General features: G+C 42.0%; 2 protein-coding genes and 1 long non-coding RNA gene across 4 annotated transcripts in view; all 3 read left to right on the forward strand.

Moving 5' to 3' along the window:
• The window catches only part of ankhb (ANKH inorganic pyrophosphate transport regulator b), a 33,746-nt gene extending 31,607 nt beyond the window's left edge, over positions 1-2,139 (forward strand). Inside the window, exon 12 of the mRNA XM_036596787.1 lies at positions 618-2,139. Coding sequence (XP_036452680.1) covers positions 618-752 — 135 coding nt within the window. The 3' untranslated portion in view covers positions 753-2,139. The remainder of the gene's footprint in view (positions 1-617) is intronic.
• Positions 2,140-9,268: 7,129 nt separating this feature from the next.
• mycb (MYC proto-oncogene, bHLH transcription factor b) lies at positions 9,269-12,320 on the forward strand. Its single transcript, XM_036597424.1, has 3 exons — positions 9,269-9,602; positions 10,134-10,809; positions 11,470-12,320. The coding sequence occupies exons 2-3, from the start codon at positions 10,143-10,145 to the stop codon at positions 11,961-11,963; spliced, it is 1,161 nt and encodes a 386-aa protein (XP_036453317.1). The 5' UTR covers positions 9,269-9,602; positions 10,134-10,142; the 3' UTR covers positions 11,964-12,320.
• A 4,802-nt stretch (positions 12,321-17,122) lies between these two features.
• The window catches only part of LOC118825682, a 112,354-nt gene continuing 110,905 nt past the window's right edge, over positions 17,123-18,571 (forward strand). For both annotated transcript variants that reach the window (XR_005008682.1, XR_005008686.1), the window contains exon 1: positions 17,123-17,384. This is a non-coding gene — a long non-coding RNA (uncharacterized LOC118825682). The remainder of the gene's footprint in view (positions 17,385-18,571) is intronic.

Genomic DNA, 18,571 nt, shown 5'->3' on the forward strand with positions numbered 1-18,571 from the left:
AAGCAATAAATTACTTAGGGGTATATCTACCAAAGAATCCTGAAGACCTTAGGTCTATGAACTATGACGCATCGGACTAAATAAATGGACAAAATAAAAATGACTTATCAAGATGGAACTTAACCCCTTTCCTAAGTTTAAGATGTAGGGTAGAATCAGTTAAGATAACCCTTTTACCTAGATTCTTTTATTTATTTCAGGCTCTACCTATAGAAATACCACACAGTCATAGTGGGATGAACGTATCTCTAGATACTTACTAGATACAAAACTCTTCAGTTGCGGAAAAATAAAGGTGGGCTCACATTGCCATGTTTTAGAGATTATATTGCAGCACAGCTAAGAATTCTCACGCTCTTTTAAAGTCTTTTAGATCTTTTCCTCTTGCCATATTGATCCGAAATGGAGGTCAGCTTGGCCTGCTCAGCATTTTATACATGTCACAGAACTCTTACATTTTATTCCACAGATTTGTGCCACTTTAACCCTACAATGTTAAAGTAGCCAGCAATCAGCCATCTTTTTATTCTTCCACACCCATCCAGTTAACTATTTAGTCACGTATCAAGATGTTGCAGGTCTCCCAGAGCTTAATGAGATATTTATTTCCTCCACAGAAAAAAAAGGACTGTGATGGAGATGTGGCAATTGAAGGCGAGGGCTCCGCCCCCATGAACGAGGTCCGATCCGGCCGGATGGACGACATCGTAGAACTGCGAGAGGAGAATGAGGATGAGGAGGAGGAAGAGTGAGCAGAGGGTTCAGTTCAGTACACCCAGGATTTTAAGGGACATCCATGACAAGTGCATTGGAATTATTACTTGTGCGTCCCTGCTGGTTACAAACGAATTACACATTCTGGGCTCTTGCAAGGAACGCGCTGGGGGGAACCAGGGAATCCTCTTGCTTGTCCAGGGCAGTTTTAATCGCTTACTGCCCCCTGCTGCTGCTCTTTCCCCCTGCCAGAGCCCCAGAAAGCCCTTTGCAGTTTGTGCACACAGAAAACGCTTAAAAGAGGGAGCTTTAGTTAGAAAACTGCAAAGACAGAAAGAACGCAAGTGTCTGTCTTTGTGTTAGATATCATTAAATATCTGTACACACGTAGAAACCCACCTAAAGGTCTTCCAGCTGTCATCAGGAATCTCCGGGTGCAGGACAGTGAAGATAATTGATTTGTACCAAAGCAACTGACGCACACTAATTGCTTTTACTCTAATCCTCTGAGCTCTACTGTGCTGCCGTCCTTACACGTTATGAACCTTGACAAAAAAAAAAGAGAAAGCAAATACTAAAATGCAGTGACTTCATCTGCTTGGAATGTACATATCTTTCATTGTTGTTGTTTTTTTTTCTTTTCTTTTCTTTTTTTTACCTTGAATATACTGCAGAAGGAGAAGAGAGGATTTTATGTTCTGGGAGCAGGCACCTCTCAACCCAAATGTTGCTGCACAGCTACGAAAAACCAGTGAAATCTTTTATCAGATAAATGTTCAAAAAGAGAATGAATATATATATATTACACAGATTTTTATCAGATTTAAGTGTGAATTAGAGTAATAATAATAATAATAATATAATATGACCTGATGAAAAAAAATGGCTTCAGAGTGACAGGTTGGTTGGAGTTTGCAGGCCATTTTAGAGGCACTATTTTTTTAACATGCTACGTCATAGGTGTATAAAATCTGGTACATTTTTTGTATGGGTGACGTTGTGAAGTCTGTAAATGGTGGGGAAGGGAGGGATAATATTGGTGTGTGTTTTCATGATCATGTCTGTTGCAGTATTTTTAAGAAAAAGAAAACAGAACGTATTTAATTTGGGCATTTATTTTGTATCTCAGGATGTACATTGCGGAGAACGATGCATATAAAAAGTATCTTGAAGTCCAGTTGCTGATTTTTCTTCTATCCTGTAGTACGAGTTTCTCTATCGACGATACTGCACAAGTATTTATGATGTCTACAGCATCTGTTTCTGTTTGATTTAGTTTGTGGTGAAGAGCAAAGTCTGGCCAAGCTCCTTTTGTATTAAACGAAACAGCTGAAACAGTAGAAGTTCCTGTTTTTTTTACTGTCAAATAAAGACAAGGACAGCATTATTCCACAGTGATTAAAGGGTGACAATGTGGTTCAGAAAGTTGCGTTCTGTCCTTTATTTGTGTTTTCTCAATGGTTGCTGCTAATTTTCACTTCAAGGAAAGCAAAAGTGTTAGAGTTGGAGGAAATGGAGTGCTTATCATTATCAGACCCTGGTCATAAATGTAAGTAAACATGTTTCATTCTCCATAGCAGCCAACTGAAGGCCTGTAGGGCAGCATCCTATAAGGATTCCCAACCCTGGTCCTGGAGAACCCCCTGTCCTGCACATTTTAGTGTTTCCCCTGCTCTCAAAACACCTGATCCAACTAAACACCTCACGTCAAGCCCATTCAGGACTTGAAGTAGTTGGGTTTGGAGCCAGGAAAACATTACATTATTTTAATTAACCCTTATTAATCCCACAACAGGGAAATTTTACCTTCGTATTTGACCCATCTGTGTAGTGAAACACCACATACACACTAGTGAACACACACACATTAGGGGGCAGTAAGTAGACTTGCCCAGAGCGGTGGGCAGCCCTATCCACAGCGTACTGGGGAGCAGTTGGGGGTTAGGTGCCTTGCTCAAGGGCACTTGTCATGTACTGTCAGCTCAGAGGATCGAACCGGCGACCGGTCAAAAGGCTTGTTCCTTAACCTCCAGCCCACGACTGCCCCAAAACCACTGTGCGGTTGCATTGGCCGCGAATCGGACCCAGGTCTCCCATGTGGCAGACAAGAATTCTACCACTGAACCACCAATGCAAGGACAAATGAACAGGGCAGAGGGCATCCAGGACCAGGACTGGAAACCACCGCTTTCCAGGAATGCTGTCCTATAGACCTTCAGTTGGCTGCTATAGAAAACAAAACATGTTCACTTCGTTTATGATTACTTGTTAGTGAAAAGAATCACATTCACAATTTTTTTCAGAAGTTCATAGCTTTACATTCACTATGTATTGTTTATAGTCATAAAGTATATAGTGGTTTTAAATAAGGGGAATACAATTCAGCTGAACTGTGGAAGAACGGATTATTGTTATGAATGGGTTTGAATGCTCATTGTATAATTGTTTCATATTTGAACTTTTTTAAAAAACATCTCAACTTGTCAAATAATCATACAAGCCTAAATGTAACATCTTACATGTGTTTGTGTATATCCTAATACATTTATGTGAAGATGCATAAATCAGGGGGCCTACAGTTTTGGAAACTGAAGACAGAATGTAGAAACTGTAGCCAGCACTCTTACCTGTTTACCAACCATATTACAATAAGGACTATCACGACTGGCAGATGTCTGAAAGAAACGCTACACTTCTAATCAGCCCATGGTGCATTACACTAATGCCTTCTGGGCCTAGACTTGTTGAAAAGTAGCCTCCATGGTCATTAAAGTAATTTGGGAGCTGATTACACAGCAAAGGAAAATTATTCAGTGCCAGCCCCTACCTGTATTAAAGGGGAATTCCACCATTTTTTCAAAAGTTCTGCATTATTAAAATATAAATAATGATGGTAAAATAGAAGTTAATTTGATTTAAAGAAAAAAAAAACCTTTTCTTTAGGGACTATTTTACCCTGAATTTACCTCTACCACCCATACCGCTATAAATAGATTTTAAAAATATGTGTTTGGCCGGAGCCTAATCTCAAAGCTATTGTAAAACAATGTCTCAGGCATCATGCAACCTATTGGTAATCATTTCATATAACATTTTTATGTGATATAGCTTTAAGAGACATTAAACGCTTCAGACGTCTGGTTCCTATCACTACCACTGAGAACAATTCTAACTTAGGAAATTTCTAGAATGGTGCATTTCAAATCAAAGCAGTCTCAACGACTTTGTTTATATCATAATCGTTTAATTATGCAGAAATTTGACCAAATCATCAGAAGATTTTAAGTGTTTTGAGTCATTTCTATTGGTCTACTGATCATATGATATAAATGTTTACACAATGTAATGGGCAGCATGCATTTTCAAAATGCTGTTTTCCAAAATACAAATAAGAAATTATAAAATAAAGAACAAATTGAGTTGCAAAATTGTAATAGTACAGCAAAACATATGTTTTTCATTCTCTCACTCTCTGGCCTTCTCTCTATTATAGTTTTAGTGAATAGGGGTGCAGATGTGTATGGGCTATGTTGATTATAGACCAAGGATTTACCTTTAGCATAAGAACAAGGAGTATGCTCAGTCTTACTGATTGAGTTAAGCAGAATTTTTTTAATATTATAGGTAGAATTCCCCTTTAAGAAGGTCCAGATGTGCTCTGAAACAACCCTGAAGAGCTTTGATAAATGCCATACTGCAGTCTTAACATATTCTAATCAATTGTAATTTAATTCAGTAGCTGCAGACTGAGGTTTTGTCTTTCCCCAATGGACAGCAAATTCACTTATGTTTGTTATTTGACCCTAATGACCAGATTAATTTGAAATCATCCAGTTGTCTCTGGACATCAAAAGCCACATTATTGACCTTTCAGATCTCTAAAGGCTCAAGAAAGCTAGTGATGAAGTGGCACCCTCTGCTGTGTGACTGTAGCTCTGCATTAACATCTGCCCATTCTGAACAGAGGGGAACGAAGTGTGCCAGGCGTGAGCACGTCCACCCGGTAACACAGACACTCTTAGAGCTGGCACTGTGCCAGGAGCTCCATTTTAGCCTGGAGTAACCAGAGAAGCTCTGTACTATCAACAACAGAGTGTCCTCCTTCTAGGCTTCACGCTGATGTGTGGATCAGTTTGCATGGCAGTCATGTCCTTTAACACGTCCTGCTAATCTAAATCGAGCTCACACTTTCGACATGTTTGTGGATTGTTTGTGGATTGACACTGTAGCTACTTGGCAAAGCACCATTTATGTAGTTTCCACAGTCCTTCGTGGTAGCCAGGTACACTCTTAAAACAGATGGTTTTTCATGGGTTCTTTAGTAAAGGGAGTGATCCTATTTAGAACCGTGAGTTCTATATAAAGCCATTTCATGCTTAAATGGTTCTTTGCATGGTAAAATGGTTTTTCAGACTGATGCCGAATATGTTGTATATGGTTCTATATAAAACCTTTTTGGCTTCTCATGTTATGATGTCAAGCTTGTAACAATAGAAGAACCCTTTTTGGTGCTGTATATAACCATTTTCAAAAAGGTACTATATGACACATTCTCCATCAATCTGAAGAACATTTTCACCATGCGAAAAACCATTTAAGCATGAAACGGTTCTATATAGGATGCATGGTTCTAAGTACAACCATTCCCTTTACTAAAGAACCCATGAAGAACCTTCTTTTTTAGGAGCATACTCCATCCAGGCAGGTATTAAACAGATTAAATACAAATCAGTATGTCAACGCCAGAAGTGAGTAGAGTAGCCTAAATTCATACTCAGGTGTTGTTACGTGAGTGAAATAATGTCTTAAGTAGAAGTAAATGTTCTCTCAAAACAACAACTTGAACAGAGAAGTTCCTAATAGAATTGCAGCAGAACTTCTTCGCACATGAAGCATCTATCAGCAGAACTGAAGCTTGTTAGAAGCTGTTCTTCTCTTTTTAATGCACTCTTCTTCTAAAATACAGTGATAAACCAGCAAGCTGAAGACCTTTTTGAAAATGGTTCTATGTAGCACCAAATAGGGTTCTGCTTTTGTTACAACATCAAGCTTGTAACAATAGAAGAACCTCTATGGTGCTATATAGAACAATATACAACATAATTAAGCATGACATGGTTCTTTATGGAACGTATGTTCTAATGAAACTTTACCAAAGAATCCATGAAAAAAGTATTTAGTCACTACCTGATGCTGATTGTCACTGTCTTAGCAACACCTTGTCTCTCCAAAGTAGTACATTTACAGAAGGAGTAAAAAAACATTCTTACATAACAGAGAATTTCATCAATTTTCCAAAATTTCTGCATAATTCAATGATTGCAATGTAAACAGAGTCTTTCAGAGCGTTTTCATATAAAATGATGCACTGTAGAGAAACTTTCTTTACAGTGGTGGTGATGGAAACCTGGCATCCTAAAGTCTACAGCAGAAATATAGCCATTTTATTCACTATCCAAAACCACCAGTGAATCTACACATGCCTTCTGAGTCTTTATATGTAATGTTGATGATGGTAAAATAGTGGAAAATCCAGAAACTATGTTTCTTTGGGGACTATTTTGCCTAACATGCCCTGCATGTACCTCTCTGCCCTTCATATATTTTAAAAACACATTTCAAAACTACCTCGAGCATCAGGCAATGTTTTCGTAAGCATTTTGTGTAATAGCTTTCTGTGAGGGAGCTTTCAGAAGCATTAATTGCTTAAGATGTCTGGTTCCTATCACCACCATCATCTTAAACAATTCTGACTCAGTAGGTTTCTTTAGAATGCTGCATTTCACATCAAACCACTCTGAATTTTATTTCTTAAAGAAATAAAAATAAAAAAATAGATAAAACATAGCACAATTTATGGAAGTCTTTTGGACCATTTCTACTGGTCCATTCATCATGAAGTGTTCACACAGTGTAATGGGCAACTGACATTTTCAAAAGGTGTTTTAAAAAAACAATTAAAACAAATACAATAAAATGAAGTTTTTGATATGACAGTGAAAATATGTTTTTCATTCTCTCGCTCTCTGGCCTTTGAGGTTTGATGAACAGGGGCATGGATGAGCATGTGCTAGAAGTGTAAGGTTGATATTATTAGACTCAGGATTTATATTTAGCACAAGAACCACCTGAACAGTCCAGGAATAGACTATAAAAATGGTTGACCCGCCTCCTTTAATCCCTCCTGTCCAGGGCACTGAAGGCCACAGTGTGCTATACGGTAGAGTTTGTTCACAGTGAGGGTCATGGTTCTAGGTTTGCCCTTCTGCCCACTTGGCCCTGGGACAAAACCCCTTAATAGATAGTGCCAACACAACCCTCCCTCACTCTCTCCCTCTCTCTCTCACTCACCCTAGTGGCCCCTCTCATGCCTAAACATGGCTCTCTGTCACTACATGCTTCAGGGAAGCCGACGTGCTCCTCACGTCTGATAGCTCAGCCAAGGGTCATTGGCCCTTCTTCTTCTGAGAAGAACCCTGGAGAGAGGGGGTCAGTTATGCCGTAGATGAGGACCGGCTGTAAATCAGGCTTGTCTGTGCTGTACGGGCATCTTGAGCAACATTAGGCCTACACTTAAAAAGTTTCCACTGAAACAGGAACACTGCCCTTTAGGCCTTCAGCTGGCCACTACTGAGAATGTCACATGTTTACTTGCACTGATTAGTGAAGAGAAAAAAACTCTTTTATATTTCAGACCTATATTCAAGTGCACTTAGCCTTTTCATATTAAATGTGGAACACAAATGAAGTCAAAACTGAGCCAGTAAAGCCTAGTCAAGGCAAGTTAGCATCTTTCACTGTGAATGAAGGCTCCTACTGCAGGCCCACCAATACAGTACTAGATAACATCCATCCTGGAAATATTAATTGCATTGTGCTGATGGATTTGCAAAACATAAATAAACACTTTGATCAGCAGTACTAAATGGTTGCTCACAGAACATTAAGTGACCTCACTATAATGATGCCCTGTCTCTGTGCATTCCTGAGTCATGCAATGCCCTTGTTCACTTCATTCACATCTATTATCATTTGTATAGTCCATTATACAGCAAACTTCATTACAAGGCCGTTTTTTTAGAAATCCAGGTCCAGACCCATGATGAGCAAGCTGAGGGTGCACGTGGCAGGAAGAAACAGAGAGGAACCATGACTCAAGGGAGGAACCATGCAAGATCTTGTCATAAAACTCTTTGGACGTCCGGTTCCTATCACCACCACTATGCATAATTCTGACCCATCAAGTTTCTCTAGAACGGAGCATTTCATATCAAACCACTCTAAATTACTTTATATTAACGATTTAATTATGCAGAATGTTTCCAAAAATCAGTGTGATTCCCCTTTAAGTCTCAACTTAATAGTACCGCTTCAATGAATAATCCTACTGTTACCCGATGTGTCCACTAGAGGGAGACCCTAACCAATGTTTAAAGAGCTCATCGCTGCGTGGTATCAACTCCTCACCCACTACCCTTCAGCCTTCATCCCAGATGATGGGATGGTGCTGTAGCCCTGGAGACACCGCTGCTGTACCGCTTATCTTATGTCATATCAGACGTTTTCCCTAAGCAGTGTCAGAAAAATGTGAAATTTAAGACGAGGGCGACGAGGCCTATGGTGATTGTGGTTGTGGTGATTGAATGTAGTGTCAGCCCAGCCGCAGTTAGACAATTATAGTTTACTTTATAGAGTTTAATAGAATTTAAAACGCCGTAAGCACTCTATTTACAGCTGGTTATTCAAGAATATCCCACCTTCCTGTCTGTTTAGAGGGAAAATTCACTAACTTTTCCAATTTTCTGAATAATTCAGTCCTTGAGATGTAAACATTCAAAGTGGTTTGACGTAAAATGGTTCATTGCAAAGAAAGGTACTGACTCCACAGGAACATATGAACCAGGACCCACCCTGTCTACAACACACATGCATCCATTTTATTTACTATCCAAAAACAGCAGTGAACTTATGCTCTTCTGAGTTTTTTATAGGTAATGTTGATGATGGTAAAATAGTCATAAATCTGAAAAATAAGTTGTCTTTGAGGACTATTTTGCCTTACAACGCATGGCGTGTACCCCACCGCCATGAATGGATTCGAATAAATGGATTAAAACACATTTTAGGCCAAAACCTTATCACAAAACCATCGTAAAACAATGTCTTAGGCTTCATGCTGAGTATTCATGACAGTTCATGTAATTCTGTAAGGGGGGCTTTTAGAGGTACCTATCATTTTCACTGTGAACAATTCTGACTCGGCAAGTTTCTCTTGAGCAACTCACACCAAACCACTCTGAATTACTTTGTTTACATCTCAGCCATTTAATTATGCAGAATTCCCGTAAATTTGTTGCAGTTTCCCTTTAACGCCAGTTATCTGTGTTTAATTCCTCTGTTGCTGTGAGCGTTGTGATAGTAACACTGTCAGTGAAGGCTCCGCCCTCCTCCACCTCATTACACACGCATAACTGCGCGAGACAATATAGTTCCTTCTATAACACATTTTTGCAACGCCTAATCGATTCTATAAAACAAACAGTCGGTCTAATGTCGTTGTCTGTTTTATTTCGCGCCGTCAATAGCGCAGAGGAACCGCGCTGGTGTTCCCGTACCTTTACTACGCCACCACCGTTTGGCGGGAAACGGCACCGTGCTGGCGCATGAATACCTGGAGTAAGAGGCCACGAAAATCCGTAGTATTAAAACCCGCTGCTAGAAAATCCTGCAGTAACTGAAATCACGGCCGGCCTGAGGATCTAGCTGTACAGTGGGAAGGTTTCCACTGAAAGCCGGTGCGGTGAACTGCTGCTCTCCTCGGATTACTCTCACTGAAGCAATCGGGCGACTGTTTGAACACATTTGTACGTTTTTCGTCCGCTGCTACGGTGAGTGTTCAACTCAGCCAGCTCCGCTTCTGAACTTCATTACTTCACTTTTACATTGGATTTAGTGTAATCTTAGCTGCTTATCGGTCACTCATTGAAGCTTTTGGAGGTTTCAGTTCAGGAGCACACGCCGTGTAATGAGTCTGTTTTCAAACTGAGTCGTTATTTCTTAATCAGGAGTCTTAATTTCTTGGGAAAGTAGCATCTGTCAGATTTTTTAAGAGTTTAAAGCTGATTTTAGGTGGTTGGACTCGGTGTCCACACTTTCTGTTCGGATGTTTGAGTTGTTCGCTGAGTCGGATTTATTTGCTAGTTTGATATCTTTATCTGAGATAACCGGTGGTCACACTGAGTGATTTTGAGACGGGGGGGGGTTTGATGGGCGGTTTGGTGGGCTGTTTGGTGGAGCAGCTCACAGTCCAGTGAGCCAAACGCCACTGTCACATTATCACACCTCCTCCTGAGAGTGAAATGAGTGAATGAGAGAGGGAGGAATTGACCACGGGACTTTTTTTGTTATGTTTTTTCTAGGCAGTCATCATGCCGCTGAGTTCAGGCATGGCGAGTAGTAAGAACTACGATTACGACTACGACTCCTACCAGCCCTACTTCTACTTCGACAACGAGGACGAGGACTTTTACAGCCAGCAGCACAGCCAGCCGCAGCCCCCGGCTCCCAGTGAGGACATCTGGAAGAAGTTCGAGCTGCTGCCCACCCCTCCGCTCTCCCCGAGCCGGCGGTCGTCCCTCAACAGCGGCAGCAGCCCGTTCCCGTCCACCGCCGACCAGCTGGAGATGGTCACGGAGTTTCTCGGGGACGACGTGGTGAACCACAGCTTCATCTGCGACGCGGACTACTCTCAGTCCTTCCTCAAGTCGATCATCATCCAGGACTGTATGTGGAGCGGTTTTTCCGCCGCGGCTAAGCTGGAGAAGGCGGTGTCCGAGCGGCTCGCCTCGCTGCAGGCTGCGCGGAGGGAAGCTTCGAGGAGCGTCTCGACGGGGGACAGCAGCCCGGGGCGCCTGGGCTCCAACCTCGGCTACCTGCAGGACATTCACGCCTCCGCTACGGACTGTATAGACCCCTCTGTGGTCTTCCCTTACCCGCTTACTGACTGCTCGAAGCTCGCCCGACCGCCAACGCCGGCTCTGCCTCTGGATACCCCTCCGAACAGCGGGAGCAGCAGCAGCAGTGACAGCGACAGCGGTGAGTCAGACAGACACAGAGCTGTGCTAAGCTAACCGCCCTCTCCCTCACAGCTCGCCCTGTTAGAACGGTTCTAGCTAGCTAACAGGGTTTTTCACATTGTGAGTCTTAATGCTCTTAGGCGTGTTATAGTGTGACATGAAATACGTTTAAGCAGCGTTTTAATGTTTTTAAGAAGTCACTACACGCTTTTTATTCGTCTTTTAGAAGAGAGAGAGGAGATATTTTACGCTAAAGCGTGGATGCTGGCTTGTGGTCGGTTGCGTAAGGAGATGTAATCTCCTCCCCTTCATTTTTAGAGGCTTTGAGGAGCATAAAACGCAATGTTTCATAGTGTTTTAAGGTTTAAAAGGCTTGGAGGAGGCAATTTTTAGCTACTCGGATGAGAGAAAACAAACACAATTTCTAGATTTAAGGAGCGAAAAAAGGCAGTTTTTAGAGGCTGTGATGAGGAGAGTGACAATTTTAGAGGCTTTGATGGGGGGAAATGGCGCTCGTAGACAGAAATATCCTATTAGAGGCTGCGGTTATGTGAGCTGAGTTTAATGGGGCTCCGAGGCTGCGCGTGCTGAAGTGGGTGGGGACTGGTGGGTGTGTGAGCGCGCACGTGTCTTCAAATTTGACAAGTGTGTATTTTTTTTCCCCTTCCTCTCTACATAGACGATGAAGATGAGGATGAGGAGGAGATCGACGTGGTGACCGTGGAGAAGAGGAAGTCTGCGAAGAGGTCAGACCCCGTGGTCCTGAAGCGCTGTCACGTCAACATCCAGCAGCACAACTACGCGGCGCAGCCGAGCAGAGGCGGCGAGCAGCCGGCGGTGAAGAGGCTGCGCTTCGAGGGCGGCAGAGCGCTCAGACAGTCCAGCCACAGCCAGCGGACCTCCGACTCGGAGGACAACGACAAGCGGCGGACTCACAACGTGCTGGAGCGCCAGAGGAGGAACGAGCTCAAGCTGAGCTTCTTCGCGCTGCGCGACGAGATCCCGGACGTGGCGAACAACGAGAGAGCCGCTAAAGTGGTCATTCTGAAAAAGGCCACCGAGTTCATCTCCAGCGTGCAGGCGGAGGAGCGAAGGCTGCTCTCCGTCAAAGAGCAGCTCAGGAGGCGGTGTGAACACTTAAAACAGAGACTGGAACAGCTGAGCAGCTCCTGAGCCGCTCTTTGGGACACGGACTCCTATTGGGTTTTAAAGCCTTTTTTGGAAAGGTGGTTGCAATGGACGCACCGAGAAGTCATGGACCCACAGTGGGTGTGGCCAGCACCGCAGCACTGTTGCAATCTGACTTTGATTTATACTATTACAGCTGCCTCGGTTTGGGGCAGTTGAGGCTATAGATTTATTTGTATTTAATTTTATTTTTAATAACGCCACGGTCAGCAGTCTGCTTGCTGCTGATCTTAACTTAATGTTTTGTTTTTGTAAATTTTGTACATATGTGCTCAGATGTATTGAAGATACTGTATGATTTGAATCATAAAGGCATTTCTTTATAAATTGTGTTTGACTACATTTTGGCTTGCTTAGTCTTTATTCTATTCGCTGCTTATTTGGCTGTGACTGTCCCATGTGTTGGGTCATACACTATGGGGTTACCCCCTGTGACCACAGAGACCACCGCCACTTAAGGCAGATACTCAGTACATGTCCGACCTTATGCACATGTGCTATACACCCAGTGTGTAGTTTTGCTTTGACTGACTTTGCTAGGTTGTGCAGGTGCTGTGATGACACTTGGAAAAGGGCTTCAGGATCCAGTGCTGACAGTCAGCTGGTTTAATTGGGATAGATCATTAGTATGTAGGTCTTGACTATCTTGAAAGCTGAATCAAAGCTTACTTAACTTAATATTGGCCTAGTCATAGCTGTCTGTCATGCAGAGTTCATTTACATATGATGACCTACAGATCAGTGGAGTATTTCACAATTTAAATGAGTTAGCAATGTAACTGAAGCCCAAAGATGAGGAATGTCCCTCAGCTCTTTTCCTGTTGAACAGGCTTCACTTTAGGCTTTAGCTGTCTGGTTAAACTGAGTAATCCTGCTTTAGAAATACCCTCCCTCATCAGTAATGTTTGTCCTGGTTTATGGAACTGATTGTAGAGTATTAGTAGGCAAGGGGTTTTGTTAGAGCCATGCTGTGTTGGTTTCAAAATGCATACTCTTTGTTATAAAATGTTGGGTATATTAAATTCAACGTGAATCATAAAACGTGTCACAGTACGGATGGAAAACAATTCCAAGTGAAATGAGTGTTTTCTCTTGAGAGGTGGGGTAGGAGAAAGGGGAGGTGTAACACTTAGTGGTGTGTGTATATATATATATATATGTATGTATATATATATGTATGTATATATGTATGTGTATATATATATATATGTATGTATATATGTATGTATATATATATATATGTATGTATGTATGTATGTATTTTTTTTTTTCCCTGGTGACAGATCAGATGTTTCAAAGGCAAGCGAAAGTCATTACACTTCCATCAAAATGAAGGAAAAACACGGATTTTGCTTTTTAAATGGTGTGGTATGATGAATTGCAGTTATTACCAGGCACATGACCTAAAAAGTTAAAGGACAATTTTGATGTCAGGTGAAATGTACATACACACCTTTTACAATACCACAATTCTCATTTATGATAAATGCCTTTCAGCTGTGGTTTTACCCAATAAGAATCTTAATTCAGACTCAACAGATTACCAACCCTAAGAAAAACCACAGGAGTTGTTTTAGGTAAAAAAAAAATCTATTCACCAAAAAATGTAGCCTTTTTATCGCTCTTATTTTTTTACCATAAGACATTCTTCTTACGGCACTTCCTGAAGTAAAACCATTTAATAGGGAATGCTCACCACCACCCTTTGAAGACCCTGCCCTGAGTTGCTCATAGGAATGTCAGTGCTGCCCACAATTCAGACATTCCATCTCCAAACCTTTTTTTGTTGGGTTCTGCTGATAGGTGTAGCTTTGTGATCCACTCAGATAAGCATTTCTGGATTGGATTAAATCCCTCGAATTAGCTCTATTTTGGCATGTATTCCAGAAGCCCAGTAATTTCAACAGCCCAAGTTTTGGTGGATGTGAAAGAATCTGTTTGTAGTCTTCAACATAACTGTTTTTGAGGTTAAGGCTCTTTATGGCAGAGGAAATGTTATGGTGAGTCACAGAGTGTACGAGTGAAGTGTGTGTGTGTGTGTGTGTGTGTGTGTAACAAACATACTCAGCCTCACACCTCTGGAAGTCACACTGTAAGTTCCTCAAACTATATTATGTGCATCAACTCTCTTCTATTTAGTCCTTCCTGGCTACCAGCTCTGCCGAACAAAGCTTTATACATTTTGTTACATTCTGCTTATTGAGTGGGCATTTCAAGGATGACTACAAGGCCTTATCACAGGCATGTAGTGCATTAGCCTTGATTTCCAGGTGGGGGGTGCCACAGTAACGGCAATGGCATTTGGGAAATGAGGAGGTATTTCTAATATAAGCTGGAGGTATGTTTGCTGCTGAAGCAAATCAAACATCCACAGAGATGAGTTGAGGCAGGATTTAATTCCTTCGCACTTCACATCTGGTGCACACAAGCAGTAAGACTGGCAGTACTCGACTGCATGGTAAAATTTTGGATGCCAATGCACAACACATGACTGATGGGATTTGCATTAGATTTGCATTACTTGCCCAATCCATGCATCTGCACTGAGGACATGAAACATAAAAGAAATATTTCAGGAGCCCAAATATTAAATGCAGCTCAATTTCAGGTAAAAGTAATGCATACAATTCTGCAGCACAGTGCTCGGTACAGGTATATCTGCTTTAAGAAGAATTCCACCAATTAAAAAAATATGCACAATTAAAATGGTTAAAATGCAAAAAAAATCATTTAGATTGTTTTGATAGGAACTAGACTTCTGAAGAATGTGTGCTTCTAAAAGCACCCTCGCAGACAGTTATTACATGAAGTGGTTATCAATACGCTGCCTGATAAGAATTTGGCCTACAAAAGCATTCTTAAAATCCAAAAAATGGATGGTGAATGGTAGAGGAGTATATGCAGGGAGTTATCAGGCAAAATAGTCCCCAAAAAAGCCATGTAGGCTCACTGCTGATTATGGATAGTAAATAAAAAGGCTGAATTTGTCTTGTAGACATTTTGACCCCTGGTTCCTTTCACCACCACTATAAAGAAGTCTGAGTCTCTAATTTTCTCTACAGTGAACCATTTTAGATCACAAACTCTAAATGACTGTGTACATCTCAGCCATTGAATTATGCAGATTTCCCTGTTGAAAGAATGTGCTGTTCTGCATATATTGAATGCTGACACTCTGAAATCACAGCATGTACCTTTAACTGTCTGCTCTTGTCCAAAAATCAATGTGTGTATTACATACTAGCATTATTTGAGCATTGCCAGTTCTGGTGTCCTTAAGTGAACCCTTTAATAGCTCTGATCCATTCAGCACTACTCTAATCGATGCTTTTCTTGTCATTTGTCTCACTGTATATCCGAAAGGTTTACGATGATTTGTTGTTGTGATGGCTTTATTAGAAGGTGTTAAAAGTTAGTCAATACTTAAAGCTGCCCTGTTTTATGTCCACTGATACCTGCCAATTAATTAGAAGAACAGGAAAACAAAAAGAAATGTTTCATAATACAATACATAATACAATATGTATGTCTACACCGATCAGGCCTAACATTGTGACCACCTCCTTGTTTCTATGCTCATTGTCCATTTTATCAGCTCCACTTACTATACAGGTGCACTTTGTAGTTCTACAATTACAGACTGTAGTCCATCTGTTTCTCTGCATACTTTGTTAGCCCCCTTTTACCCTGTTCTTCAGTGGTCAGGACCCCCATGGACGCTCACAGAGCAGGTACTATTTTATTTGGGTGGTGGATCATTCTCAGCTCTGCAGTAGCACCGATGTGGTGGTGGTATGTTACTGTGTGTTGTGCTGGTATGAGTGGATCAGACACAGCAGTGCTGCTGGAGTTTTTAAACACAGCAGTGTCACTGCTGGACTGAAAATAGTCCACCATCCAAAAATATTCAGACAACAGTGTCCTGTGGGCAGCATCCTGTGACCACTGATGAAGGACTAGAGGATGACCAACACAAACTGGACTGACAAGGTAGGAGTGTCTAATAGAGTGGACAGTGAGTGCACACAGTTTTTAAAAACTCCAGCAGCACTGCTGTGTCTGATCCACTTATACCAGCACAACACACACTAACGCACCACCACATCAGTGTTACTGCAGTGCTGAGAATGATCCACCACCTGAATAGTACCTGCCCTATGAGGGTCCATGGGGGTCCTGCTGGGAAGAGGATATATATCTATATTGACCCTGTGCACAGTGAGGAGAATGATTTGAGTGGACAAAGAATCTCCAAGGATCACAGATGAGGAACTGCAGAAATTAGTTAGGTCTTGGAGTTAGTGCATATTCCAAACAACAAACACCACCTATATAACCATAAGTTGTTTGGGCGGGGGGGGTGAGGGTGGGGTTGCCAGAAGAAAGTCAAGGACCAACAAACTCAAGCACCTACAGTTTGACAAACATTACCGGAATTTTCTCATTAGGCATTGTAGGAGAAGACTCAGAGCTGTTTGCAAAGGTAGGCTGCACAAAGCATTCGATGAGGGGGTGCTAATAATTATGGCACACACAGATTTAAGAAGAACATCTATTTTCTGATAAGATTTAGGGGTTTTAGTGTTTTTCACACCCTGTTTTACCCAAGAAAAATTTTCATAAATTCTTATCATATTATAATATTCTTACAACAATTCCAAAATGAGAAATATTATATATAATAGCTAGATCTAAGTTTTTGTGCTACAGACAGCCGTGTTTAAAGATGTGCTTTCTGGGGGTCACTTATGTGTCTTTGCCTCAGAATCAAGTACGCCTCTGGTTACGCCGTCGTTTATGGTGGCCTTTTTGATATTATTCTCAAGCAAGTACCAATTACAATACAACTGAATCAGATCTGAGCGTCAAACATTTATGTTTATGACGCCACTGAGCCGATACATCCCAGTAAAGAGCTGATCCATAAATCATAAACAGAGCTGTAGAGGATGCTGGACACCACTGTATCATTCAAAAAGCAGAACAGCGGGTTTATTGGAATGAATCAAGCGTTTACAGACCCAGTTTAGCGCTCTTGGCGAGTATAAAGTCGACATAAATCAGTCTGAATCAGGCGAAGTGCTTCCTTCGCTCTCCTCTTGCTGCTGAAGGTGCCGAGCCGCCGTCTTGTGACGTCAGAGCGAGGACGCGATGCGCGTGCGGCGCTTGAGCACATGGAGCAGCGCGAGGACGAGATTTAGCAGAGCGGCTAACGCTGAATGCTCTTGGATGAAGAAATAACATTTTACGCGCCAGAAAGTGGACAAAGTGGGGCGTTTTTGGAAACAGCTGGACGAAACGGGAGTTTTTTTTTCGTCAGAGCGACTAATACGAAGAGGAAACCACATCCAGGCTTTTAGCTGAGCATGTTTATCTCCTCCTCCGAGCTCCTCCTGCCTGCCACAGGTGTGTGAATGTAGTTGTATCTTTAGAAACAGAAAGACTGACTACAGTTGTGTGACACGCCCGACATTTATCAGAAAAAAGCTCTTTTTAACCTGTTAAAATTTTAAATGTTTGACAAAGTTAGCATGTAGCCTTCCTTCTCAGCAGTGGACTGTTGCTTTGCTTTGTCTAATAGCATCTGTAACAGTTACCAATTCGCCTTTATTTCACCATATAGTCGTTACATACTGTTTAGTCGTCTCCCTGTGAGGTAAGTGAATGCCCAAATGTTTATTTATTTGACTTTATTTTGATGATGAAAAGTGTAACACTGTTACACTGACAAAACAGTGTTCTTTTCATACATAAACACATATATTCTGAGACACATCCAGGTAGAGAGGGCTCACAAATCCGAAATAGGAGAAACTGAGCTGTAGACACCCTTCCTCATGATGTTGTGCAGGGAAAGCTGTTTATAGGCTTGAGTCAGTAAACCCGAGTAGCTGGTTTGTGGCTATCACCCTCAGCCCTCCAGTGTCCGTCTCCTAAGTTTCCTAGGAGGTTAGGCGATCATAAGATAAATCTAAGTTACTGCTCTGAGATTTATAGGGGATTTACAAGGCGGAGGCCTGCGGCAGCGGTCACAACAGCGTCCTGCTTCCTTCTAGCAACGAGTGATGTCACCGGCGCTTCAGGCCTAGATTGTTGGCTGTCACCCAAGCAGAGCTCTGAATATTTGGGAAGTCTTCATCATTAAGCCTTCTCATTAATACAGGGGTGCTTTACAGCTCTTTAAAATGAAGGAGAAGCTGAGCTTGACCTTTAGGTGGCCCTAAAATGAACTCTCTTCTGCAAAGCTGTTCCATGCCAATAACCGCTCCCCTGAGTGCCCACTCAGCTCTCCCAAGTAGCAAAGGGTTCCAGCCTAGCCGGTTGCACTGTCACCATGATTTATCGTAGCCAGCATGGATCGTTCGCAGCAGTCGCACAAAGCCCTCTTTTCAATTAAGGCCTCAGCGTCCAATTGAGGCCAAGGTCTGCAGTGGGTGTCATGTGGAAACAGAGGTCATTGTTGGTGACCAGGGGTCGAAGGGAAGGATAATGTGTGTCTGAAGGGACCGAGTCGTGCTGGTGTGGACACGTCGTTTGTCTCATAGCGTAGTGAGTGCAGACATCATCATTCACTGGCTGAGATGCACCTCAGG

The sequence above is a fragment of the Colossoma macropomum genome, unplaced genomic scaffold (genome assembly GCF_904425465.1).
Source record: "Colossoma macropomum unplaced genomic scaffold, Colossoma_macropomum, whole genome shotgun sequence".
Taxonomy (NCBI): domain Eukaryota; kingdom Metazoa; phylum Chordata; class Actinopteri; order Characiformes; family Serrasalmidae; genus Colossoma; species Colossoma macropomum.

Coding starts and splice junctions, on each gene's coding strand:
- mycb (XM_036597424.1), top strand. CDS start 10,143: ATGCCGCTGAGTTCAGGCATGGCGAGTAGTAAGAACTACGATTACGAC. Junction 10,810..11,469: donor CAGCAGTGACAGCGACAGCG/GTGAGTCAGACA, acceptor CTCTCTACATAG/ACGATGAAGATGAGGATGAG.